The 27,959-nt window shown below is 37.0% G+C and overlaps 1 protein-coding gene across 1 annotated transcript in view; it reads left to right on the top strand.

Moving 5' to 3' along the window:
* Window positions 1-27,959, top strand: part of GRM8 (glutamate metabotropic receptor 8) — a 316,661-nt gene that overhangs the window by 248,490 nt on the left and 40,212 nt on the right. Inside the window, exons 8-9 of the mRNA XM_058804561.1 lie at window positions 37-173; window positions 24,474-25,409. Coding sequence (XP_058660544.1) covers window positions 37-173; window positions 24,474-25,409 — 1,073 coding nt within the window. The remainder of the gene's footprint in view (window positions 1-36; window positions 174-24,473; window positions 25,410-27,959) is intronic.

Here is a 27,959-nt window from a genome sequence, read left to right as displayed (position 1 = left end):
TTTTAAAGGTATTTATTGCTTTTGATATTTTTTCAGGGAGTGCTGGAACACCTGTTGTTTTCAATGAAAATGGAGATGCTCCTGGACGCTATGATATTTTTCAGTATCAAATCACCAACAAGAGTACAGAATACAAAGTAATTGGTCAGTGGAGTAATCAACTTCATCTAAATGTAAGTACACTGTTTCCCTTAGTATTGTCCTGCTGAAACTGGCTGCTCATGGCCTGGATGTTCACTGCTCACTGGGTAAAGCACTGGCTGGAGGGCCAAGCCATCCAGAGATGACAGTATATGGAGGTACATCCAGTTGGCAGCTGGTCACAAGTGGTGCTCTCCTGGGGTCAGTACTGGGTCCTGTTTAATGTCTTTATCAATGATCTGGACAAGGTGATCATGTGCACCCTCAGTGAATTTGCAGACAAGACCCAAGCTAAGCAGGAGTGTTGTTCTGCTGCAGAGCAGGAAGGCTCTGCAGAGCACTCAGGACAGGCTGGATTGATTGCCATGGCCAATTACATGAGGTTCAACGAGGTGAAGGGATGAGTCCTACACTTGGGTCACAACAACCCCAGCAGTCTGGGGGCAAAGTGGCTGGAAAACTGCCCAGCAGAAAAGGTCCTGGGAGTGTTGGCTGACACAGCTGATCAGGAGCCAGAGTGTGCTCAGACAGCCAAAAAGGCCAATGGCATCTTGGCTGTATCAGAAATAGTGAGGCCAGCAGGACCAGGGCAGGGACTGTCCCTCTGTACTTGGCTCTGGAGAGGCTGCAGCTGATAGAATCATAGAATCATCAAGGTTGGCATAAACCTCTAAGGTTGTTCAGTGCAACTATCAATCAAACACTGCTAGGACCACCACTAAACCGTGTCCCTAAGGTCACATCTACAAGTCTTTTAAATATCTTCAGGGATGGTGGCGATTCCATCACTTCCCTGGGCAGCCTATTCTATTGCTTGATCACCCTTACAGTGGAAGAATTTTTTCCTATTATGAAATCTAAACCTGTCCTGGCACAACTTGAAACTATTTCTATCACCCTGTGAGAAAAGACTGACCTCCGCCTGTCTAGAACTTTCTTTCTAATAGTTGTCGAGACCAGTAAAATTCCCCTTGATTACTACAAGACATTGAGGGTTTGGGGCATGTCCAGAAAAGGGCAATGAAGTTAGTGAAGGGTCTGGAGCACAGGTCTCATGAGAACTGAATGAGGGAACTGGGCTTAGTTATTCTGTTAGGTAGAAAAGGAGTCTCAGGGGAGAATTTACTGCTCTCTACAACTACCTGAAAGAAAGAAGTGATGGGACAGGGGAAACTACTGGAACTTGCACCAGGAGAGGTTTAGATCAGACATTAGTAAAAAATTCTTCACTGAAAGGGTAACCAAGCACTGGAATAGGTTGCCCAGGGAAGTGGTCACCATTGCTGGGGGTATTGAAAAGATGTGTAGACGTGGCCTTTAGGGACATGGTTTAGTGGTGGATTTGGCCATGTCAGGCCAATGGGTAGACTTGAGGATTTACATGTCTTTTCAACCTAAATGATTCTATGGTTCTACAAATCAGATTATGATACTGGCATTGGAGAATACTAATTTGAATATTAAATTATTTTAAACACTTAAAAATATTATTTATTCTCAATCAGTTGGCAGAACAAAGCACTTCCCCTCTGTTCTTGAGAAGACAGTAAAAGCTTGCACAATAGCCTGAGTGAAATGCTTTATATTTTCAAGTCAGATGGGTTGTGTAGTTATCAGCTCCTTCAGATGATATTTTCAAATAATTTCATATGTTATTCCTCAGAGAGATTAATAAACTAGGCAGGGAAATAACTTTTTCTTTAAAACAAGACAAAATGATGGGGGCAGGTAAATTGCCCAGGTATTTCAAATAATAGAATGGAAATGTATTTCATAAAAGACAAGTTTGAATTCTAACCACTTCTGATTTAGTTAAAACATAGGGATGATGAACTACTGCAATAAAAATATTCCTTGAATAGAAAGGGAGACTTAGGTGTTTTTCTAGATGAATAACTAGGATTTGTATTGTCCCTGATTACTTCATAGCAGAAGGAATAAAAAATCCACAATTTACCCATCTTTAAATGGTGTTTTTAATTGCTGTCTTAATCTCTTTTGCAAGCTTTGGGGTAGTTAGAGTCCATTTGTCATGGAATTATATTTGGGTTGAAAATTGCTGTCCTAAAAAAATTCAGGGGATATATTAGATAGATTTGTATGAGAAATAGGCATCAAGACTTAATTTCAGAAATTTTTGGGTCCAAGGTACTTTCTGGAAGAAGATATCTTCATGTGAAGAAAGAAGAAGAAAAATGAATTTAATCTCTTTCTTTATTAGATATGCAATATACTTGTATTAGCTGTTTGGGTACCTCTGCAAATACCAGTGTTGCTTTGCTAAAGGCTGATGAGAAGGGCAACAGTGTGAATTGATGAGTAGATACACCAAAGCAAGCTTATGCAATGAATTCAATAAAAACACAAAAAAGGTTTCAAATATCTCTGGTTTTCCATGTGAGAGGTTCTTGATGAAGAGTTATAAAGACAGTGTAGTAAATATTTACAAATTATTCCCCTGTTCAGACTATTTTGCAATAATTATCTGAGTGCTATCCACAATAACACAAATGATAGCTCCCCATTTTCATCCACAGCTGTTAGACCACTATAGCATATCTACAATTTAACATCCATAACTACTTGTCAGGGACTAATTTATTTAGTTATTCTGTCCAAATAGAAAAAAAGCCTACCAAAAGAAGCCATGTGTTGCAGATTGTGTGGCAGTGTTATTTCCCTTCACTAACATGATATCTGTGTGTTGGAGGGCATAAAAGAAAAAAAAATGGTTAAACAAGTTTAATATTAAACATTAATTTCTGGAAAAACTACAGTTAGATTCTTATCATAGCTATTATGAATACATTCCTGATTTTGATAATGGCTACATTTTTCTGAAAAGTTAGTGTTTATTAATTCAAAAACTGGTACACACATTTTGCACAAATGCTAGTACTAACATAACAGTTATATAGTAATATCAAAAAAGATGCTGAAAATTTTGCTTCAATTTTAGTTTCTTTATGATCTGTCCTTTTTTATGTCCCCCTAGACTTTTAAATTTTTCATTAAGCCTGTAGTTTTTCAGTCCCATTATTTCTGCCTCATGTATATGTACTCGAGGGAACACTGAAATATGATTGGATTGATGGGTACTCATACTACTGAAACCACATCGTGCTAACCACATTGCCCACAAATCTAACTGGAAAGGTTTTATCTAAGCATGCCCTCATTACCTCTCATTAGTTAAGGATGTGTTGAATGTTGTCTGGCTCTCTTTTCTCACCAGCATGAGCTCACGTGCTGGATGCATTTGGTTTTTCCAGCTCTCAGGCAGGCTCTGTCCAGTATGTGGAGTTGTGAAGACATGGGTGTGTTGTCATCTTATTATAGGGGTTCCATACTGTTGCCTCCTTATCACAGAAGTTCCAAACCTTCTTGATGTTTCTTATGGGCAGCTCCTCAGAGCACTGACTCTTCTTCACAAAGTAGCTAACCAACTCCAATTCCCTTCTCAAGGGGCCACCCCACTCTTTTATAGCACTCTTCTTCTCATTGCTTACAGCTGTGGCCTGTTAAAGTCAGGCCTGCTCCTAATCTTTGATAATTGCCCCAGCTGCAACTCCTTAGGCGTGAGATTACTTTCTACACTGTTTTATTTTCTTGTATTCTATCCCCCTACACGGGTGGGCTGGCTGGCACAGTGCCCTGCAGTGCCGGGTTCTGCTCCCAGCCTTGTGTGAGGGCCCTGCTCTCGCTCCACCCCCCCTGCTCTGCTGCAGAGCCCCTGCTCCCCCGGGCCAGGATGGGAGCAGGCACACAGGGCTGGCTCCTCCTGCACCCTCACTGAACTCTTAGCAGGTGCTGACGGCAGTTGTGACAGATGATGATCTGCTGTGGCAAAGCTGCTGCCTCCTCTAACTAGACAAAATATATTAAAACCAAGCCATCTTTTTGAATGATTGTCAATACTCCAGATCATCATATTGCAAATTAGGAAGGGCTTTTGATTGCCAATGAATCATAGGGAACACAGTGGATGTTTTCATTAGTTTCTGTGAAAACATCTATATTTATTGAAAGTGAAGCAGCATTAAGATGGCAGAACAATTTTTACCCTGCTGCTCTTTAAAGGAGATGCTTTTAAAATACAATACTTTCCCCCCTATACCCTTTCTCCTCTAGTTTATTTTTAATGAAGATACATGTAACTATGATTTTTAGTGAATATTTGTAAGCTAGATATCCTCTGTAGATACCTCTACCCTGGTTTTTACAGATATTTCTTCCTCAAATTGTGCAGAACATGTAGCTATAATGTGTTTATGATGATGTTCATCTATGTAGCTGGTATTGTGCTTCAGAAAATTTATCGTTTTTATTATTCTGTTCATTTTCCCTGTCAGAAAAATAAATCTTGAAAGTAACAGGTTTTTAGTACAGTTCAACCCTTGGAAAAATTATTGTAAGACAAACTAGAACATATCTTCCATCTAAATAACTTAATTGAAATGTTTCCCTTTTCTATTTCTGATTTCCTCATTTGCCCTACTTTTCAATTTTCCTTTTCCTTAAGATGCTCTTTGCTAATTTAGATCATATTTTGGCTGCAGGTTTGTTGTCTGGGCTGTGTCTTCTCACCTGGTAACCAGCCCCAGTCTGTCTCTGGCCACCACCCTCAGAATTCAGGGTTGCTCTGCAGATGTCTCTGGCTCCTCAAAGTTTCACTGACTCTGCAGGGTCCTTGTCAAGCTTCAGACTTGTTCCTTTCTCGTTGCAGTGCTGGTTTCCCTTTGGGCAGAAAGTGGCTGGATAAAGACTCTGCATCACCCTCCCTAAGGGACTCTTTCTCAGCAGGCTTCACCAGCTGCAGGGACCCTTCCAGCTCTGATGCTGGCTTCTTCATGGAGACTTCAGTAGCATTAATGCTCTCCTTTAGGCTAACTGACCTTTTACATTTCCTCTGAAGCAACTATAGCTTCCAGATACAGGCACTTCATGACTACTGATCAGTCCTACTCTTGTAATTCTTACAAAACAAATGCATGACAATGCTGATACAGTACATAAATTAAATTAAGAAACACTAACCATCTTCCAAATTAAAATTTTTGCATGATTATTGAGTTTGAAAAAGGTATCTCAGTCTTTGACAGACACAAAGAAACTCTGAAATCAAATATTTAGAAATGTCCAACAATAATCTCAACCTGTCTGATGAATCTGACCATGTAAATTTACACCCGTTTTAGTAAAGTCCTTTTACTCTCCAAGGTTTCCTGACTTTAAGTGATCCTAATATACTGGAAACAATCAGACCTTTTAAACTTTTAGTATGATTTTAAAGGAAGAAAAGAAATACCTGCCTTAGAACTTCTGCTCATTGATGATACATTAACTGTCAGTGTTTTCTGTTTACTTTCATAATTTTCTTTATCAGTAGAAAAAGATAACTTAATTTTCAGGGAAGTCTGATAGTTAAAATGCTTTCTTCCAAAAAAAATATATTTCTGGTTTATATGAATAAAAATTCAGGCAAAGGTAGCTTTTCTGCAAAAGTTATGTTTTATTCATATTGTAACAGCATTTTGCATACCAGGTCACACGTAAAAGTTCTCTACAGATGTGTGGGTTTAGCAAATTTGAGCTCTCAACCATGTAATATCTGTACAAGTAAAGTTGTTAGAAACAAGCTTGCTTTTCTTTGCACTTATAATTTGAATCAGGTTCTTTCTATGATTAATAATGAATTCACCCTTAGAAACTGTGTTCTGTATTGCATGTGCTGTTATAAGGGCTAGACTAGACACACATATTGACTGATGGTTTATGTCAGTGGCAGTAGATGGAAATAGTTCCAGTCCTAAAGTTTTGATAATCACTTCCTGAGTTCCTTTCCTTAGAAACCCATTCAGTTTGTTTTGGTTAATTTCTTTTTTTCTCTGAACATTTATTTTAAAATCCTCTAAAAGCATTTTAAAATGCTCTATTTTTAAAGCTAAGTACCAGTTGGAAAAAGTTGAAAGAATTTAAAAATCTAATAATTGACTTAAAAAAAAACCCCACATATTTTAAAATACAATTTGAAACGATCTAAGATTACATTTCAAGATTATACGTTGTTTCTATCTATCAAAATCTATGTTTAAAGACTCCATTAAGAAAGAAATATGTAGATCTTAATCCATATTCCAAGTTAGTGATTTTGATCTTCTGATGAGTCTTCAGGCAGACACAATTATGGGTGATTTCAAAATCACACATTTAGCAGAGATGCCGTTAAAATGCTGGACTGGATATCAACTTACATGATACTATTCCTTAAGAAAAATCCAAAGCATGCAAAAACCCTGCAGGTTTCCTTGGAGCTGTTTGAGGCTGGGTTGGATGGGTTCTAAGCAACCTGGTCTAGTGAAAGGTGACCCTGCTCACAGCAGAGGGGTTGGAACTGGATGATCTTTCAGGTTGCTTTGAATACAGGCCTTTCTCTGATTCTGTGTTTCAAGTGAAAACAGTGAATTTTAAAGACAGAATTCACTTGTATTGGTTTTGTTTTTAGGTTTGGGATTTTTGTGTCTCGTTTTGTTTTTTCACTGGAGCACAAGAGTTCTGTTAAAATAAAAAAAGATATTTTACAATAACAGATTTCTAACATTCTCTTAGAAATAATAAGATGCATAAGCTTTCACATTTATGGAGTGTATGCACCGAGGATATGAATGACTCAGGGGCATCCATTTTTCCATAATGATCTTGATTTATGAAGAAAACTATAAATTAAAATTACACTGATGTGATGAACTATCAGAGACACAGCCATAACCACCATCAGCCTTAAGCACAGTGATTGGTGAACTAGTAAAAATTGGGAACCTCACACTGACAGTGAGCTTCCCTTCAGGCAGCCAGATCATAAAGATATTTGAATCAGTATTTGATTTCTCTTCTTTTTTAGGCCTCATGTCTTGTATCTAATACTGAAGGAATCCATCAACACTGAAATTAGTCAATTATTTTTGAAAGTTACAGATTCAAAATCCATTAGTTCCCTTTCTTGTGACATGGTAAAAGAAAATGACTCAAAAAACTTCTGATGTTTTCCAGAACTGCATTAAACAAGTTTTAAGCTTTGCTGAAGGCCACTGTATTTCATTAAAGAAGTCAGAAAGCCTCTTCTTTTCCTGTGGTAGCTATTATATAATTGATAGATGTTTTTAAAATGCTTAACCTAAGCCCTGTGTTTAACAAAAGAACACAGTACAAGGAAATACACAATAAAAGCACTTAGTACTGAATATGATTATATCTATAAACAAAATATGACAATCACATGGCCTGCAGGGTGTTCTTCTGCCTCCATGTAATAAGGCCATAGAGTTCAAACTTTCACTCTAACAAACCCATGTTATCTGATATCAAAATTTTTGATCCCAGGTTAAAAATAAAACTAAAGGAGACAAGCAAAAATGTTTTAGGTTCTTCTATTCTTCTCAAAATTGTACTGCTATCTTTCTTTATTCTACATAAGGCGGAAAATAGAAGAGACTGCTATGGTTTTTAGAGTAGTAAGTTTTCACAAAACTAGTCTTGATCTTAGCACTGGTCAAGTAGTATGACTCAGGATTTGTTCTTCCCTACTGTTTGTGTCTTAGGTCAATATGAAAATTGTGTCTGCTAAGGACCAATTCTAGATTAAAAAGATAAGTCAACAGTCAGGTACTGTAAATGAGAAGGGATACGAGACAAAAAATACAAGAAACAATGAATAAAATTGGGATTTTATGCTATTGAAAGGTTATGGGTTGTAATGATATAAAAGCTTTGTAATGGAGAAGAAATAGGCTGAATACAGATGTTAAAAGAGCATTAAATGATTTTCAGAAGTGCCCATATTAGACAGAAACTATTTCAGACATCACTGAAAATCAAAACAGAACCTACATTTGAGAGCCAATGACCTTAGAAGAACTGAAGGAGAATGACAACTTGTCTTCCTTCTGAAGTTTTTTTTACTTTGATCCTAATAGTCTTTTTTCCCCTTCAATGAAATAGACTTCTTGACTGATTCTCTATAGAAAAACAAAAAAACTCCAAAAAAACAAAAAAAACCCCCAAAAATAAAATGGATAAAAGATAGCTGCTGGGAAAATGTCCTGAAATTTGATAACCATTTTTTCTTCATTAGAATGATAGGAAATTGCCAGTGAAACAGTCTCTGCTTGAGAGTTAGGATGAATAGTGACTTTTTTCTCACCTTGTCAGGGTGAGTGAAAGTCAGGTTCCTCAAATGAAGCATGAAGTTGCAGTTGTATGTTTGGCTGTGAATTTGTCACAGGATTCTTGACTGGGTGGTAGATATTTTATAGCTTTTTGTGTTCATCCTTTGTAAAAGTGGTATGATTAGAATGAATTGTTCTTCGAATAGCCATAACCAACAGGACCAAGAGTATTCCTGTATTTTCAACAAACTGGAAAAGAATGACAAGCATAGAACTTATGTTTTAAAATATTCTTTTCTCTTTCACAGTAAAAAAAGTGAACAGTGATAGAACAATAAAAATTAAGAAGCTTTTGAATGAATTTCCAGAGAGTTTTGCATTCATATAGAGGACTATAGAGCAGGGTTAGCTACTCCCCTGGTACAAGCTAATGTGAGTTTTAGCATTGACACCACCCTGAAATTTACATATGTCTTGCAATTTGAAAATTAAGCTGCCCTTTAAAGCTTGAAGCAAATTGTTTAAAAGTCCTTAAAAGCAAAAATTGCAGATTAAATTATTAAATTAATTATTGCTCATTTGTGTTACATAATGGAAGTCTACCACAAAATTAACAATCATTAAATGGAAAATGAAAAAGGCCTTCAATAGTTATTATATGATGAAAGAGGATAACCAGCAGTTAGCAGAACAGTACTGTATGATTATTTTTTTCTGTTTGCTTTGCTGCAATTCTCTTCATGTTGCACTAATATTATTCTAATTACTACAGGATAGTAATCTAATATTTATCCAGAACTTTTCATCTGGATAAACCCCCAAACACTATTAAAAATATATATTTAAAGATCAGGAATTAATTTCTGAATATCCAAAATGGTATCACTAGATTTAATGGTGATATTAATATATCTGAATATAGGAAATGAAGAATGCATAGCTAATTAATTGTAACTTCAGCTCACAGTAAACAAATTTAGTGTTGAATATGTCAATAAAGTGTGTTTGAAATGACTGGGTCAAAGAAGCAGGATTGCAGTGCCCTTTCTGGTAGCTGCAGGAATTGAAGTGAGCTCCCCTTTTATGGAAAACTTAGGCATAAGGCTAAGCAATAGCTTTGGAATGGTTAACTGATTTGCATCACCAGAAGCCATTACAGCAAGGAACTCCTAAACTTGTGATGTAATTGATCTGTTCTCTCTTCTGCGGTGCTGTGAGCTCCTTAGCAGAACTGTGACTTCTGTCTGAAAAGTAAAGTAGCTGGAGAGAGTCCAGCTGCAAGCAATTATAATGATCAGCCATCTAAAATATGCCTTTAGGGAAAGATTGAGCAGAGTAGGGTTGTTTAGTCTGAAGAAAACTTCATTGAGGGGGGCTGTGTTAATCTCTTCCAATACAGAAGGGATTATTCAGGAAAAGAACTATGTTAGACATAGTTAATTTGGCCATTAGAGGTAGTGCATTTGAATTTCAGTGAGAGATATCTAATCCAGACACGCTAGAAGATTCTAAGGATGAGGATAATTAAGTACTGGGCTGCCCTGGGCTGTGTGGAGCAGGCGAGCTGTACATACTGATTTTGCACAGTGATTCAAAGATGGGGTCATCACTTCTAAAGTTTTCTGGCTTTCATTTGTTTGGTGGATTTGATCTTCTAATAATCCCCTCAGAGGTAATGTCCTGTATCTCTTGAGCAAATGCTGGGAGGCATAGAAGCAACTGGACTCCTATACTTGGTTTTGTGCCGAATACAAGACTCTTTATCAGTCTTTAGCAAGAGCTCGAGAAGAAAGCCATGAAAGATTTATGGAGTTATAAACATGGTTATTTAGTATTTAGGATTTTCTTTTGCTTCAGATTGTGCATCACTTTACTGGTTAAGGACAACTTGTCTACCTGTTTTCCATTCTCATATAAGACTCCAATTTGGACTTCTTTTTTTACATGCTAGATGCTTAATATATCCCAAATTGATTTAAGTTCCCTTATGTGGGAAACAGTTTATTATTGTGGCAGTGCTGATTTCTTTTACGTAGACCTTCTTTCCCTAACACTTAGAGAAGCATTTTCACTGCAAACAAAAGCAATTTACCATACAATATTTAAAATTCATCATTAATTATGCAAGATATAGGAAAAGTAGGATCATTACAATTTCTTGTTTACTTTTTTCTTGAAAATATTTTTCCTAAATAGGTATTCTGTAAAATCACAAAAGACAGCCTAAAGAACTTAGCTGCCAAGAGAGTACATTGGCATTTTTCTATTTTCCTATTTATTTAGCCTAGTTATGATATTTTTATTTGTTCTCAAAATAGTTAGTATCTGAAATCTGCCTTTGCCTTATAGAAGACAGCAAAAGGGATCTCAAGAGATTCTCTAGCCCTTGGATAAAGTTAACATCTTCTACACTTATGTTGTTTTAAGGATGAAGACTTTGCAGCTTCTGAAGGCATAATCTTTCATTTTTTAACTACTCTTATTTCTCCAAAGTGTCTTAAGAATACCTAACTTTACTCCTTCTTGCTATAATTTAAGCTTATTTTATTCAGTGTACATCGTGCACATCTTCATCCTTTTCATGTATTTGAGGACTGTTGTTTTTACCTCCTAGGCTATGTTATTTCTTCAGGCTATACAAGAGGAATTTGTTCAATTTAGTCACATAGATCGTGTTTTCTAGACGTGCTTCTGATCTTTGCAGATTTCCTCTGGCCTCCCCATTTGATTCTCCTTCAGAGGGAAACACAATGACCTCGCCTTCAGAAAGTGTTCTGACTGCAGTCTCACTAGTGCAGAGTACTGGAGAAACATAATTTCACGTAGTCATGATGGAGAGTAGAGGGGGAAGACTGTTGTATCTATCTGCATTTATCTGGCATTTGCCCCTTTTGCAACAGGACAACATTGATTCAATATATCACAATCTACTAGAGCCCTGGGATCTCTTTTTCTTCTGCAGAGCTGCCACCTCTGTCCTTCCTGACCCATAATGTACTGCTAGTTGTCCCTGTTGAACGGTATGCTTCATTTTTTCAGACTCTGCAGTATCATTTGAAATAAGTATTCTGACCTTCAGCATGGCTTCAGCCTTTCCCAGTGTTACTGCCCAAATCTGATCACCCTATACTCTATGTTATGATCCAGACAAAATGAGTGGTTATTACAAATATTGAATAATAGCAGACTAACAACAGACCACACCCAGTGCCATCCCTTCCCTTCTGACAGTAAATCAACTACAAATTTATCTTTCCTCAGCTTTCTGATATAATTTGCACCTAGCCCTTAGGGGCTAAATCTGTTTCACTAGGTTGCTTGTGACTGAGAGTCTAATTTGAGATGTTGTCAAAAATCCTTCTAATGTTAAGATAAATGACACCTGGCTGCTTATCTCTTCCACATTGCCTGTTACCCTCTCGCTGAAGGAAATGTGACAGCCCATTGATGACAGATCCCTTTTGGCTGTTACTTGTCTTGTTTGTTTTCTATGTGTTTTTGAAATGTGTTTGTTTATTTCTTTCAGGATTTTTCTTGGAATCCAAGTCAAAATGAATGATTGATAATTCCCTGGCTTCTTCATTCCCTCCCTTTTCAGCATGTAAGCACTAGGTTTCCCATTTTCAAATTCTCCATATTTCCCCATAAAGTCTCAAGAGCTTGCTATCTACTCAGTTCTGTAAATATTATAAAATAAATCCCAATATTTTTAGTCCATATAAAACCCTCTCACTTTCTCTCATTTTGAAAATCTTCACCCTTATTTCTTTAGGAGGACATATTTTTGGGTTTGGTTTGTTTCTTCCCCACTTGACTAAACATGTTGTGTGGCACTTTCTCTAGTTTAAACTTCTTCCTCATGCTTGTTTTTGTTCCTTCCAGATCACTAGGGCTCTCTGCAGAATTTTAAATTTAATTATTGACTCTTCATTCTAAGCAACAGCACTAACTTGGCAGCAAAAGTTCTTCTCCTGCTGCTGGAAATCTCAGTATAAAATACAGTCTGTTTTCTGCCTGTTGTGAGTTAGTTCAGACTTTCACAATTTTTGTGTATGTCGTTTTACTTCCTGTCTGGAACTGTGTTTAAAAGGCTAGTGTGATTTCTTTTGTTTATGTAGTGCTAAAAATTCAAAGTCTTTATCATGAAAAGATTTGACTCTTCATGAAGAGGAGCTGAAAAATAAGATATGCATCATTGAAGTGGGAAGCCATCTTTAAGTACTGTTCTGGGGTTTAGAGTTTGATATGTTTCAAAGTATAACGTACTACAGCTTTTCTTTCCTAAAAACAGGTTGGACAAATGTGTCAGGAACAGTTTAGGTATATAGTGCCTCTTTTTTTTCAGACAAGTAAATAAATTTGATCCTTGTATTTCAGCTGAGTTTGTCTGTTCCTCTGTCAGAGTCAATGAAGGTTGCTGAAGTGAGGGCAATGTTTCCCAAAATTTTGAGTGCTTCACTTTGCTAAAACAGTTTTTAGAAACTAAGATGCACAGGATATTTCAGCTCTGTTTTATGTTACTCTTTGAGACGTCACTGGTGAAGCCAATGCCTTCATGCTGTCTGTCTTATACTTGGATGAAAGCTCAGTAAATAGATACAAAATTGCCCTGGTTTCCTCTTTCTGTTGCCTCCTTAAAAATCTTTTTTGACAAAATTTCCTCAAAAAACCCCTGTTCAAGGTGGCTGATCATGCTGATCTGTGTTGCCTTAATAGTTTTAGGGTGGTCTGTTCTCTATTCTACCAATACTCTGCTCTCCTTTATCCTATAGTTTGACTATAAATTCTTTGGAATTGAGACCATAATTTTTTCTTGTAGATTTGTATGGCCCTTACTGCAATTGACATCTTGGTCTGTGAGCAGAGCAGGAATAAAAATAATACATTATCTGTGTTGGTATTAATTTGTAGAAAGGGTTGTGCAGGATGGAATCTGGGACCATTCATTTTTCTGTTTCATGCACACAGCGCCTTTTGCTCTGATCAAGAAATAGGAGGTAGATTAAACCATTTAAAAATAGTGGGGGAGGATTAAAACCTAAACAAACTTATCAGCATCTTTTTCTTCACATTCAGCTGAGGCTTTTTGTGATTCGCTGATTTCTATTTTAAAAATAATTAAATATTAAAGATAAAAACTGTGACAGTTCATCCCCTTAAGAAATAAAAACTTGTTGGCATAATGGTACTAAACTTTCTGGGCTGAACTAAATCAGCTGAAGGTTTAGCCCAGTGCATTTGTTTCACAGCCCATCATGAAGGCGTTTGGGGACAACAGCTCTTTGTTTTGATAAACTCACTTTTAATCAATACAATAATTAAAATCATGTCATGGCGAATATTTTTCATGAACCAAATGGGATTTATGAAATTATATATTCTTAAAATTAAAAAAAGAAACTATATTAAATTCAAATGGCAACTGTGCTGAACCCCTTGTGTTCTTTTTGTCTATGCTGAGTTGTGAAGTGAGGAAGAATCTGAGGACCATTGGGTTTGAAAGGCACCTGACACAGATTGGAGGGAAACACAGTAGCTATGGAGCACTGGGCTGGGGACAAGCCAGCTCTAATTTAGATAACTGTAGCTAAAATAACTGGATTTGGGAGGAAGCATGTTTGTTATGGGTATTAAAACTTTCATTAAGAAATGCAGCTAAGCTATTAGACTAGTGATGGGCCTTGGGAAGAATGAAGAAGATTCTCTAGGCACAAGAAAGTGATGTTAAAAAACTCTTTGCAAAAACTATGCTCTTCTTTTCTCAAAACACTAAATTTTTTAAGGTATGCTAGCAAACTATTTCTGCATGATCAACTGCAGGAAGTAAAAAAGTACTTCAAGCACTATGGTTCACATAGCCTTAGTACTAGAGATGAGCAGAACCAATCAGCTGACAACAAATGTGATGGTGGAAGATTTCCTCTCAAAAGCCCATTTATTGCAAAATCTAAATCTGACAAGTTTTGGGGGAATTTAGTTAGTTTGTTTTTAATTTGAGTGTTTGTGAACATAGAATCACAGAATCATCTAAGCTGATTGAAAAGACTCTTGAGATCATGAAGTCCAACCTATGACACAACACCATCTTGTCAACTAGACCATGGCACTTAATGCCACATCCAGTCTTTTCTTAAAGACCTCTTTAATTACATATGAAAAATTATGGCCCAGTCTGCTTTTGGTAGTGCATAATGACTTCAATCCCTGTGTGTACATCATGAGTTTTATTTATAAATGCTGATAAAATTCTCTTCAAGTGCATGTCAGGGACATGTAAGGGCAGCAGGGCCTTCTAGGTAAGGATATGCAAGAGAGATCGTTGGTGTGAAAGTGGTCTGCATAAAGAATAACTTTGGAAACCTGATTTTCAGTCTCATACATTGGTACTAATTATATGTTTTAAAAATATAGAAAGTAGATCACTAAAAGAGCTTTCAAAAAATCTGAAGTCTGCCAATGTCATCTAGAATGGGATGTTTCTGTGGTGTGTTTTGGTTTGTTGGGCTTCTTTGATTTAGTCGGGGGTAATTTTTTGTCTCCTTTGTAAATGAAGAGGCTATCTTCAGAAGCAAGTGCTTGAAAATTAATTGTGGTTCATGCTTGCAGTAAAGAAAAAAAATAAATTGCATGTGTTGAATAGAAGTGCCTACTAGATTTCTGTAAAATTCCATTTGGTGGTTACACAGTGCAGTAACAGTAGTTCTTTATTTGACGACCTGCTAATCATGCACTTTGTGTTGTCTACTCCCCAAAGCATTTGAGAGTAATATTATGTTTCCCAATTATTCCATCCATATTAATGTTTCTTTTTTGGCAAATTGAAGAAGTTATTACACTACAGCTCCTCCTACCTTTGTCTACCAAGCATCTGCTGGGGCCAGCAATTCTGAAAGAATCAGAAGAAACCAAATCATGGGAGGACTAAAGTATAAGTTAAAACAAAACAAAAACAAACAAACAAAAAAATCCTGAACCAAAACAAGCCAAGAACAGCTAAAAATAAAAAAATAAAGTAGATCCCAAGCCATATAAAGGCTAGCAGTTTAAGACTGCGTAGTACTAATAAACACTCTCTGTATATTGTGATACCATGGCATGATTATTCCCCGTTTTAGGCTAACACAGTGTGCTCCTCTATGTAAGTATTCAGCAGGCATTAGTAATTATATGACTTAATTATATGGGTAGGTTTCTTTGAGGTAAAATTACTATATCAGCGTACTAAATAACATATTTGCATTAATAAAGCAAGGCAAGTATTTAAACTTCTCTATTTATGAACATAAGAATCTTTATATTTTTAATAGCATTATTTTAAATTTTTATGTATTACTTTAGAGCATCCTTCCCTATAAGTATTTTTCTCTAACTGAGAATGACTTGTTAACGTGTTCAGAACAATAAAAATGCATTCTCTTTATTTTAGTAATTCCAGAGATTGGTGATATTGCAGTTCTGAAAACGGAGGATAGCAAGAAAGATTATGACATGCTGAGAAAGCACAGAACTATGATGATATTTTTGCTATTGGTTCTTTGAAAATATACTGCTCAGTTTTAAAATTAAAAGTTGACTTATTCAAATTTTCTAAACTATAATTGTTGGGCAAAAAAACCTTCTAAACCTGAGATGGACAGCACTAACATCCCCACTTGAAATTTTTACCCACATTTTCAAATAAAGTGTCTCCACTCTTGTCTGCATTACAGCTTCTCTCCAGTGGACTGAAAGGTTGAGATTCAAGAAGGTTAAATAATTTGTCCATGACTCAGACTCTATCAGAGCCGTATAGGCTGTGTCTTGGCTTAGCGACCAAAGCTGCTTCCTTCCTTCCTTCCTTCCTTCCTTCCTTCCTTCCTTCCTTCCGACACTTCCGACACTTCCGACACTTCCTTCCTTCCTTCCTTCCTTCCTTCCTTCCTTCCTTCCTTCCGACACTTCCTTCCTTCCGACACTTCCTTCCTTCCTTCCTTCCGACACTTCCTTCCAACACTTCCTTCCTTCCTTCCGACACTTCCTTCCGACACTTCCTTCCTTCTGACACTTCCTTCCGACACTTCCTTCCTTCCTTCCTTCCTTCCGACACTTCCTTCCTTCCTTCCTTCCGACACTTCCTTCCTTCCTTCCTTCCGACACTTCCTTCCGACACTTCCTTCCTTCCTTCCGACACTTCCTTCCGACACTTCCTTCCGACACTTCCTTCCAACACTTCCTTCCTTCCTTCCTTCCTTCCTTCCTTCTGACACTTCCTTCCTTCTGACACTTCCTTCCTTCCTTCCGACACTTCCTTCCGACACTTCCTTCCTTCCTTCCGACACTTCCTTCCGACACTTCCTTCCTTCCTTCCTTCCTTCCTTCCTTCCTTCCTTCCTTCCGACACTTCCTTCCTTCCTTCCTTCCTTCCTTCCTTCCGACACTTCCTTCCGACACTTCCTTCCGACACTTCCTTCCTTCCTTCCTTCCTTCCGACCCTTCCTTCCGACCCTTCCTTCCTTCCGACCCTTCCGTCACTTCCTTCCGACACTTCCTTCCGACACTTCCTTCCGACACTTCCTTCCTTCCTTCCTTCCTTCCTTCCTTCCGACACTTCCTTCCTTCCGACACTTCCTTCCGACACTTCCTTCCAACACTTCCTTCCTTCCTTCCGACACTTCCTTCCGACACTTCCTTCCGACACTTCCTTCTGACACTTCCTTCCTTCCTTCCGACACTTCCTTCCGACACTTCCTTCCTTCCTTCCGACACTTCCTTCGGACACTTCCTTCCGACACTTCCTTCTTTCCGACACTTCCTTCCTTCCTTCCTTCCTTCCTTCCTTCCTTCCTTCCTTCCGACACTTCCTTCCGACACTTCCTTCCGACACTTCCTTCCGACACTTCCTTCCTTCCTTCCTTCCTTCCTTCCTTCCTTCCTTCCTTCCTTCCGACACTTCCGACACTTCCGACACTTCCTTCCTTCCTTCCGACACTTCCTTCCTTCCTTCCGACACTTCCTTCCTTCCGACACTTCCTTCCTTCCTTCCTTCCTTCCGACACTTCCTTCCTTCCGACACTTCCTTCCTTCCTTCCGACACTTCCTTCCGACACTTCCTTCCGACACTTCCTTCCTTCCGACACTTCCTTCCGCCACTTCCTTCCGCCACTTCCTTCCTTCCAATGGTGCACTGCTGGGTACGTGGCAATTCCCTGTTCCTGCACAAGGTTTGTAGAGATGCTGAACAGTACAGAGAATTTTAATGATATTTCCAGGAGAGAGAAAGTCTTCAGGGCAGAGTGACAGTGGAGAAATGTTGGTGATTATGTGACAGAAAACAAACCAGTTCAAGTTTGTTACAATTTTTGCTCATGTCAGATTGTCAGGCGGACATCAGTAGCACACTAAAAGGAAACAGAAATTATGATGTTTCTCCATGTCAATGCATTGGAATCTTGCTGTGCTCTAACAAAACTACATTTTTTAGACATTGTAACAAAATATAGAAAAGAATTCACAGCTTAGAATTAGAATTCCTTCCTCTCTTCCTTCCTCTCTTCCTCTCTTGTATCACATTTGCATAAAAATAATTATACATGTAAATATTAAAACAAAAATTATATTAAATTTTATTATTTTCCTTCAAGAACGCTGTGAGAGAGGTAACCGGTTTCCCTAGGGAGAAATTTGGGCAGGTGAATTTACAGTTAGCAGAAGTCAGCTTCCATCTGGATTATTTCAACAACCTGTACTTCTGATCCTAAAGAAAAAGAGAAAAAATTATTTGCCTTGTAGTATTTCAGCCTGATCCTTTCATACTCATCAAGCTTCTCAGACTCCTCAAACTGATATTAGACTGCATTAGTTTTCAACCAGTACATGGTAAAACCAAATATATAATCCCATGTTCTTTGCAGAACCCTTGGAATATCTATGCCTAAAATTAATGAAAATGACATCTCAGTTGTTAGAAAAAACATCTCTATAGGGTGAAAGATATAAATAATTTACAGCATTTATGGCAAATTTGGAAATTATAGCGATCTTATACTGGCATGGCAATCTGGAGTAGTTCTCAGTTTTGTTTCTTTTGTTTTATTTTAATATAAATAGTATTTTTTGTCATTGATTATTTCCTTTCTGTACATGCCTGCTTAAATCGTTGTTTGTATACCCAGCTTTTCTCTAATGGGATAAGTCCATCTGGCAGACAGAATGCAATTATCATTATATTTAGACTCAAAATGAATTTGTTTAGTTGAACCAGTTCAGTTTAATTTTAGGTTTTAATGGTTGGGATGACTTGATTGGACAAGGTACATTAAAGACTTTAACTTTTACTGTGAGAATAGATATATAAGACAAATTAAAAATCAAAACACTGGATGAAATTCCCTTAATTCTCTCTCTTGCAATACTTCTATGATGGGCCTTTTTGGTCAGAAGGTAAATACTCTCAGGAATTTGAGATAGAAATTAGAAAAATCTTAGTGATATTGGAGGTGTTATTTCAGTTCTTTGTTATAGCTGAGAATCTCAGTATCTATTAAAATCCCATGAATTTATATATAAGACTCCTGATCCTTCTGAAGGTCTTGGCTAACGGACTACAGTCTGTCTGCTCCCACAACTCTTATAATTACCATTTGCATTATTCTATCCAGAACTCACATAATTCCATTTGTTACAACAAGACAATTAAACATTCATTTTTCATTTTTTAAATGAATATCTGGCTCTAAGATTTGAAAGAAAAATGAAAACTCCTGCAAGTGATAATATAGCGTAATCAGAAACATTTAAATATTACCCAAACCATTACTCTGAAAAACCCTTTGAAGGTTGTCCAGGTGTCTTTATATTGTTCATGGGTTGCTGAATTAAGTAACTGATAAGTTTCTCCATGATAATTAAGAACAGGAGACAGTATATTTTGTACATATATATTGAACTCATAATTCAGAAATTATATTTGACCTATTAGCATTTTTGATCAGTCCTCTCCAGTTGCTGTGGGCATTGCTAAATGACATTGCTATATGAGTTGCCTGGTAATTGGAAGAATGTAGGTTCCAGAAATGTGAATATGCTATTTGTACTGCATCATGTCAATCTTGTATTCTTTTAGCCAAGTTCTCACATCATTAATTTTTTATCTCTATTATTAGATATTAGAGGGAATTGTGTTTGCAATGTTCATGAAGGACAGAGGTGTTTATTTGATATGAAATGGCATTTTGTCTGTATTTTAATGGTTTAGTGAACTGTGAATCTTAATGCTGCACATTAAAGCAAATTGCAGCCCCATCAGGCAGATATCTCATGTAGAGACGATTTTTATGTCTGTTGAAATAGCAATGAAGCCATTCTCTTTTTGTATCATGATCCATTTCATAGCAAATGAATACACGTCTTGCAGATATGCTGTCAAAGTAGTTCTGATGTTTTCACACTGGCAAGTATTGGAATAGTAGGAAATGGAACCACATCTTGGGGAAGTATGAGGTATTCCATGATAGCACATTGACCAGGTATTTTCCAAATTCAGAGAAGCTACTCAAATGAAATTGAGATAATGTTTAAACCATTACTAATACTAGGTACAGGGCTGGGCTATCCCAGTCCAGCTGAGCTAGATGATATCCCATAGATTTAGCAATGAACTTTGCCTTGTAGTGAACTGGATCCAGAAGATGTCACATGAAAATGAGGTGACAAAATAAATCTTCCAGAAACCATGTTTACCCAAGGCTACTTAACAATCTGAGACCTGCTCAGCCTTGGTAAGGTCTGAGCAGTATAAAGAATGCTGCAGACCCAAACATTTTAATCAGTAAGAGCTGAAGAGTTGCAGAATTTAATCCTTTTTCAATGTCAAAAAGCACCTTCTTTTCTGTGCTTCTTTTGTCTGACTTTGGCCTCTTTGACAGTTTCTTTCCCCCATGACAATCTTTAGAAATGTGTGCCTAAAGTTAAGATCCCCTGAAGTTAGTTTTATAACATTTGAACTTCTGGATCACTTTAGGGCAAGTTTTCCAAAGTATTTTTGTTGTGAAAACTGCAGACGGAAGCATAGTAGGATTTTCAAAAGCAGTTAAACAGACAAGGCACTTAACTCTCATTTAAATTAATTAGCTATATTGAGCAAGTTCCCCTTGGCACTTTTGAAAGTTCCACTGCTAAGTGTTTATGTCTACATAAAAAATTATGATTTTCAGAACAGGATGAGCATCCAGCAACTCCCTTTAAAGCTTGACTGTTACAGGTTTTCAGTAGCTCTGAAAATTATAATTGTCCCTTGTTTTATGTTCCTAAATGATCCTCCCTTGTTTTGTAGTTTCTTAACAGTTCCTGCTGTCATTTATTGTGTAAAGTTATTCTCAGAGAAGAAGTGGGATCAATAGTACTAGCTCATAAAGAGAGAAAATTAATTACATGGGTGAATCTTCTGCACAAGTTAAAGAAACTGGGATCTTTAATACATACAATCAGTGAAAAGATATTTAAGACTATTGTAATTATGTTTTGTACTTAATTTATTTATTACTTTTATATTATGCAAAATAATAGCTCAAAAATACGTTACAGGCAAAGACTGCTGCAGGTTGTGGATAGCTGGGAGTGAACCGGATGATCAGAATTAACATGACTTTCCAGTTATTAAGATCTGCATGTACAGAAACCCTTAACAGACCTGTTCAAGTGTAATAAAAGCATAGAGCTCACTCTGAGGTATAGTTTCCCCTGCTCTATCTCCTAGAGTATTGTCCAAGCAGCAGTCTGAGGATACATACACATCAGCATTTTGGTTTCAGTCAAGAGTCAGCTAGTGAAAGGAATCTAATTATTCCCACTTAGCCACTCGCTCATTGTAGAGGGGGTCTTGGGCTAAGTGAACAGGGCTGCTTTTGGCTGAAATGAAAGAAAAATATGCTCTCCAGAAGGACAGTTAACCTTCATTAATGAATCCCACTGAACTATGTCAAAAATAGGTCAATATAACCTTCTTCTGCAGACTCTAATTTCAAATACAGACCAATGTTATCATAAGTTCCTCAGAATTAACAGTTTTGCTCTGCTGATTGGTTCTTACTGTGGCAAATTCTTTGTTAATGGAGCTATAAACTGAGTTGGCAGATGGTTGTGTTCATGGGAGAATTCCATCTTTCCACAAATTTCCAGAGTTTTCATCCCCCAATGCCAGAATTTTCTTAGATATACAAGTACTTTGAAGCAATTTTCAATTTCAAACACTGGCCAATGTTTATTGGACTATATCTCCTCTTTCTTCTTAAATAGCAGTACAACAGTACTACTCTTTGTAGTAGTACAAAACTAATAAGCAAAAACTCATAACATTTTTTTAAAGCTTTTTGATAAATCTAGGTCACCCTACATGTAGTTTTTTGCCTAGAAAATTAATCCAGACAATCAAGATTTTAAAACATAGGATTTAAACCTTGTGAAATCCACCTACCCCAGCCATTCATTCTGGTTATTTTCTACATTGATTTAGAACTTTTTATGCTTTAAGATTTATTTTTGTTTGACTTTTTCTATGGCTAACCAGTCAATAGTGTTTATATTAATAGGTAATTTATTAGGGAAAATAATTCTTTATCCAGTGAGTTTTTCAACATTCATAACTTTATATAAATTTATATGCTGGAAATGATATCTTTTTTAGTTTGTATCAGATGTATCAGAGTGAAAAACATATATGAATTGTTGTCAGCTATCTTCAGAACTAGGATTTATTATCAGTTGTTACCAATGTGAGGTGTAATCTGAGACATTTTAATGTTTTGTAAACCATGAAGAGATTTTAGGCGTGTTTTTAGTCAATTAAAATACTTTTAGGGCAAAAGTATGTGAAATTTTAAGTAGCTGTAAAATTAAAGGATTTTTTTTTAATTTTTAAATTTTTTTTTTAGTAAAGTAGAAGCTCTAAAAGACAAAAGGGAATTCTCTGTACTTATCTAAGCCATTGATTCACAATACAGTAAATGTGACCTTAGGATGCTTAATGCCAAAAAACCCCCACTGTAGACTCATGGTATTAAATACTGATCTGGTATAAACTCACCTTTCTAATTCAAATGTGTTTGAAAATGGGACAGCTAAGCTTTATCCTGTCAGGCTTTCTGCTGGATGAGATATTGCCTGTCCATGCCATTCTGTCTCTGCTGGATAAGGTGGTGTTTGCTCTCCTGGTGATTCTGCATTGTGTGCTATAATCTAGCCAATATGTAGAACTGTGGTTTTCTGAGTCATCCCAAATTTATCCACAATTGTGGATTAATGACCATGGTTTACTGTTGCCCCCCATTATTGTAGTGTGTGACTAAATCACAAGATTTGTATTTATTCTCCTAGCAACAATGTGAAGGCAAATTGCCTTCACTATCATGCTGATTTCATCATAGCATGTTTTTTCTCACACCCAGTAGATGAAACAATAAGAGGTTATGTGGACTTTTAGGATTTCAGTGATTAAAACCAGGAGATTGTAAAAGAGGTGAATTTTTTCTTAGTGTACCAAGTACTCTGCTGGAGCTGTATTAAAGCTGTTTCATACAATTTCTTTATTCTTGTGCTTTTTAGGAAGCTAATTGCTTGAATGATTTTCTTTTCCACAGTCACCAGATGATGTATTTTGCAGAGTCATCACAATCCTTGATATAAAATCTGGTTGACTTCTGGGGATTCAGGATCCCCTCCCACTGAAATCCTCGAGTGACTCTGAGGGTTCACAGAGCTGGTTTTATGAGTGATTCTTGTCTCCCTGTTACTCTGTGGTCCCTTGGAGTGGAGAACATCAAAGTCCTGCACCGAAGGGGCACAGAGGAGAGCAGGAGTCTGGCTGCTTGTTGCTGCTTTATTCACCCTGTGCAGTGCTGGAACTGGTGCTCTGGCTCACTGGGGGAAGCATATAAAACCAGCAATGCAACCCTGTGATTCCCACTCAAGTCTGTTGAAAAGTTGCTGAAAAAATAAACTTTAAAGGCCAAAATTACCCCTTTTTATAAGCTGTCCTCATTCTGTCCTCCTCCAGAGGGAACTGAAAACATTCCTGACGCCTGAAGTTTTGTTACTGCTGTTTCGCTTATGAATACAGCCTCCAAATGAAACAAAAGTGCTAAGTACTTAATAGGCAAGAACAAGGGAAGTGCTTTGTCCTTGAGTGCTCAGCGGCTCACAAAGGAATGAAAGGTGGGGCTGGAGCATCAAGGAGCGGTTCTGCTGCCCACCAGGGGCTCTGCTCTGCCCTCAGCTCTGGCTCACTCCCAGTGACATCTGCAGAGCAGGGCTTCAGTGAGGGTGGGCTAGGGACAGCTGGCACCAAGCTGAGTGATAACGTTAAGTAGGAAATTCTTCAAATCCAGGAGTTCACTATTCAGATTTCATTTGCAGGGCGTGCAGGAAGAATAAATACGTGAATGAAAAAAGTATATTTTGCTAATGTGCTGCTGCAGGGAAAGCTGGGATTTCTAAAACAAGATTGCATTGTTATGTGCTACAAAAGGATCCCTGGACTTATTATATCAGGAGAACTAAGGCAGTAGTCATGACATCTTTTTCCATTGTTATTCAGAAAGCAGTATATGCTTATTTTAATCTTCTAGAAATGCAAACAAAATACTTTTGAGTCTTTCAAGGCATCAAAGGTGGAAAAGTATAAAATATCCACTTTTGTGGAAGGGATGGCATCACAAACCATGGAACTCTGTTGTGCCAGAGCTGATGCATGGAGATTTTAATTTATTTTTTTACTGTACCAGAAATTGCTCCGAAGCTCACTCTGAAAATAGAGTAAATTTTGTAATTAAATGTTTGAGAACTACTGATATTTATATTTGCATGTGATTAACTTTTTACAGCACTGTATGTGAGACTTTTTGCTTTTAAACTAGCCTGGAGTCAATAAATATCTTTACAGATGTCAATTTGGTCAGCAGTAAAGAGGTAAATAGAAACTAATGATACTCATCAAGCCTGTGGCATAAATGATTTATTGGACACAATCATTTACCACTTTTTTAAAGTCAGTGCAAAGGAAAGAAACAGGTTTCTTATTATGGTAAACTGTATTTGTGCTGTCAGCAAGTAGTGATTTATGACAAACCCGTGGCCAGGATTAGGATATTATAAATGAAGGAAAACAGAAGTCTCATTAATTTTTTATCCCCGCAGGTAGAAGACATGCAGTGGGCTAACCGAGAACACACTCATCCAGCATCTGTGTGCAGCCTGCCCTGCAAAGCTGGGGAGAGAAAGAAGACGGTGAAGGGAGTGCCCTGCTGCTGGCACTGCGAGCGCTGTGAGGGCTACCACTACCAGGTGGATGAATTCAACTGTGAACTCTGTCCCATCAACAAGAGGCCAAATGCCAACCGCACGGATTGCCAGCTTATCCCTATCATCAAGCTGGAGTGGCACTCTCCTTGGGCCATCGTGCCTGTCTTCATCGCTATTCTCGGGATAATCGCCACCACCTTTGTGATTGTGACATTTGTCCGCTACAACGACACGCCCATCGTCAGGGCCTCTGGGCGGGAGCTCAGCTATGTGCTCCTGACTGGGATTTTTCTCTGTTACTCCATTACTTTTTTAATGATTGCAGCTCCTGACACAGTGGTCTGCTCATTTCGAAGGATCTTTCTAGGACTCGGCATGTGTTTCAGCTATGCTGCGTTGCTCACCAAAACAAACAGGATTCACAGAATATTTGAACAAGGTAAAAAATCTGTCACAGCTCCCAAATTTATTAGTCCAGCTTCTCAGCTGGTGATCACTTTCAGCCTCATATCCTTCCAGCTTATTGGAGTCTTCATCTGGTTTGCTATCGATCCACCACATACCATTGTAGACTATGGAGAGCAGAGGACACTTGAACCAGAAAATGCCAGAGGAGTTCTCAAATGTGACATTTCAGATCTTTCTCTCATTTGTTCCCTTGGATATAGTATTCTCTTGATGGTCACATGTACTGTTTATGCTATTAAAACAAGAGGGGTTCCAGAGACCTTCAATGAAGCAAAACCTATTGGATTTACTATGTACACAACCTGCATAATTTGGTTAGCTTTTATTCCAATCTTTTTTGGTACGGCCCAATCAGCAGAGAAGGTAAGTGATGATGTGTTTACCTATCAAAACACTGCTCTTTTTCTATTTTCATTTCTCAATAATTACAGCACTAAAACATTTTCATTCTTACAAATGAGTAATTGTGAATGGCAAACAAACCATCAGAATTAACAGACAATAAAGTATATGTTTCAAAAGGTAGATTTCTTATATATTAACACAAGAAACTGATTGTGATTGTTGTGTGACTGGCATAAAAATGTTCACAATTTCTCAATATAACCTTTAATGACTGTTTTGTCTAACGTTTGTTATTGCCCTTCAGTGATGCTGTGGCCTGTTACATGAAGCACTATCAATCTTTGTTATCATCTACAGATCTGATAGAACTGGTTGCATTCCACAAGTCTAAGATCAACTTATATTTGTCAAAAATAATGAAGAAAAATGCCGGGGCAGAATGAAAAGAATTACTTTTGTCTCTGGTTGACACACAAAACTTTAAAAATTTAAAAGAACCAAAAATAGAACAGCAGGAAATGAATGGTGAATGAAGTGTGTGTAAATTCATATAGGGCATAATTCACTAATTATTATATCAATGCAAAAAGAAAACACTTTCCTGATAATTTAATAAGAAATTAAATGGTTGATGCAAACCACATCAGACATATGACTCTCCTCTGTTTTAATGGAAAGGCAGAGGTATATGTCAACTGTGTGAGTATTTATTGAGATGACAGTGGTGAAAATGACAAGTTAGGCAGGGAAAAGGAATAATACTAGCATCAATCTTCAAAACTGCAAATATTTGATATACGGAAATTCTTAAGAAATTAAAGTTAACAGTCTTTCACATAAATTCTTGTCTTTCCTTCTAGCAGGTTTTGTATAACGTTTTCAAATATTAATTTTAATGTAATTGGAAAGGTCAGCATGTGTTCACTTATAATTGTGGAAAGGTTTGACATGTATCTAGTTTAGAGGGCGCCCTTGTCTGTGGAATTAAAGAACAGTTCTGTATATCTTGATGGAACACTTTTTAATTCAAGCAGAAGAATTGTATGGGGCAGAGAGTGTGGCAAAAAAAAAAATTTTCCTCCCTAGAAATTGAAGCAGGCTTACTGAATTGGATCAGGCTTATTTTCATGACTTTTTGGATTAAGTTGGGGAAGTTGATGCCTTAGGTTTTGGTTTTTAGATTTTTCAGATTCTCTACTGCTTTAGTGTGTGCTTCTGTGCTTCATATTAAGAGATGGTAAAATCTCTTCACAGAGTAGCTAGACAGAACAATTCCTTTTTTAGCTGTGGACCAAGGTCAACTGATCCAAATTTCAGGCCAAGAGCATAAACAACACGGACTGAAGAAAGAAAAACAAGAAGGATGGGACTTCATAACCTAAAGCTATAATTGGGCAATTAACTCCAATATGCAAATGGACTAGAATTTATAAAAGTGAGAGACCTCGTGACCAGTGGTCCATTTTGTGACCATTTTGGGTTTCAAGTTGGGTGTAGCCCTGTCTTATCTCTTGTATTGCCCAAGGTGTATCTTTGAAGCCTTTTAATAAATACCTACTTTATTCTTTAGTTCTGTTTAGCGTTCTAGGTCAGCCTTGGCAAGGCATCAAAGTGAGTGCCAAGGTAATGGCTTATGACAGATAGAGTAAGTTAAAAAATCCCATTTGACATAGGAAAACATGTTTAGGTAAATTGGGTTATTTTGTATTTGTAGGCTTAAGTCACAAAAATGTTTTGTTGCATAAATGTGTGGTATTTTTAACAACTTAGTGTGGTCAGGTTTATGGCAAGAACTTGAACCAAAATAATTGAGTCTTGAAATAGGAAATATTTCTCTGCTGGTAACCATGCAGTGACTTTGATTTAGACCATCAGTTCACCTTGGCTTATAGTAAAGGATGATTTGGTTTCAACCTTAAAAGACGAGATTAATTAACATCTCTTTTGCATTTCCTTTTTGAAGCCCAAGACTGAACACACAAATGATGCTAAATCACACAACTTCTAACATTAAATTTCACTTGTTACCTGCCATTTTTTCTTTCTAAATGATTTGGTTTTCTTTCCTCTTTATGGAGAGAAAAAGTGCCAATGTAGTATCTCTGTAATTCAAATAATTCTTTCCAAAGTACTTCTTCTTTTTGCTTCAAATAGAACATGCTTCCACACAGAGTTTTACAGACATCTTCATAACAGTTAACATATTTCATACAATTTAAATACTTTTCTGAATGGGATAAAAATGTGTAAATCTTACTGCACATATATGCATAGTCTGAATAAACTTACAGTTTCTCAATTGATGCATAACATCATATTAGCATTTTAAAAACAAGCTAATGTATTTGAGAATATTTTATTTGAAATTTGTTATTGTGATCTTTTTGGAGGATGAAACAAATGAAAAACTTACATGGACTTTTTTTTTGGTGCTTACTTACATTGCAGTTATTTTAGAATCCTGAAATTGTGGGGTTTTTTTGGTTTTTTTATTTTATGGCTTGAGCTTACTGAGAGAGAAAAGAGCAATAAAAAGCTGGGGATTTTAGTGTTATTTTAAAGCAATGT

Source organism: Ammospiza caudacuta, chromosome 5, assembly GCF_027887145.1.
Source record: "Ammospiza caudacuta isolate bAmmCau1 chromosome 5, bAmmCau1.pri, whole genome shotgun sequence".
In the NCBI taxonomy this organism is placed as follows: Eukaryota; Metazoa; Chordata; class Aves; order Passeriformes; family Passerellidae; genus Ammospiza; species Ammospiza caudacuta.
This window is presented reverse-complemented; position numbering and strand designations above follow the sequence as displayed.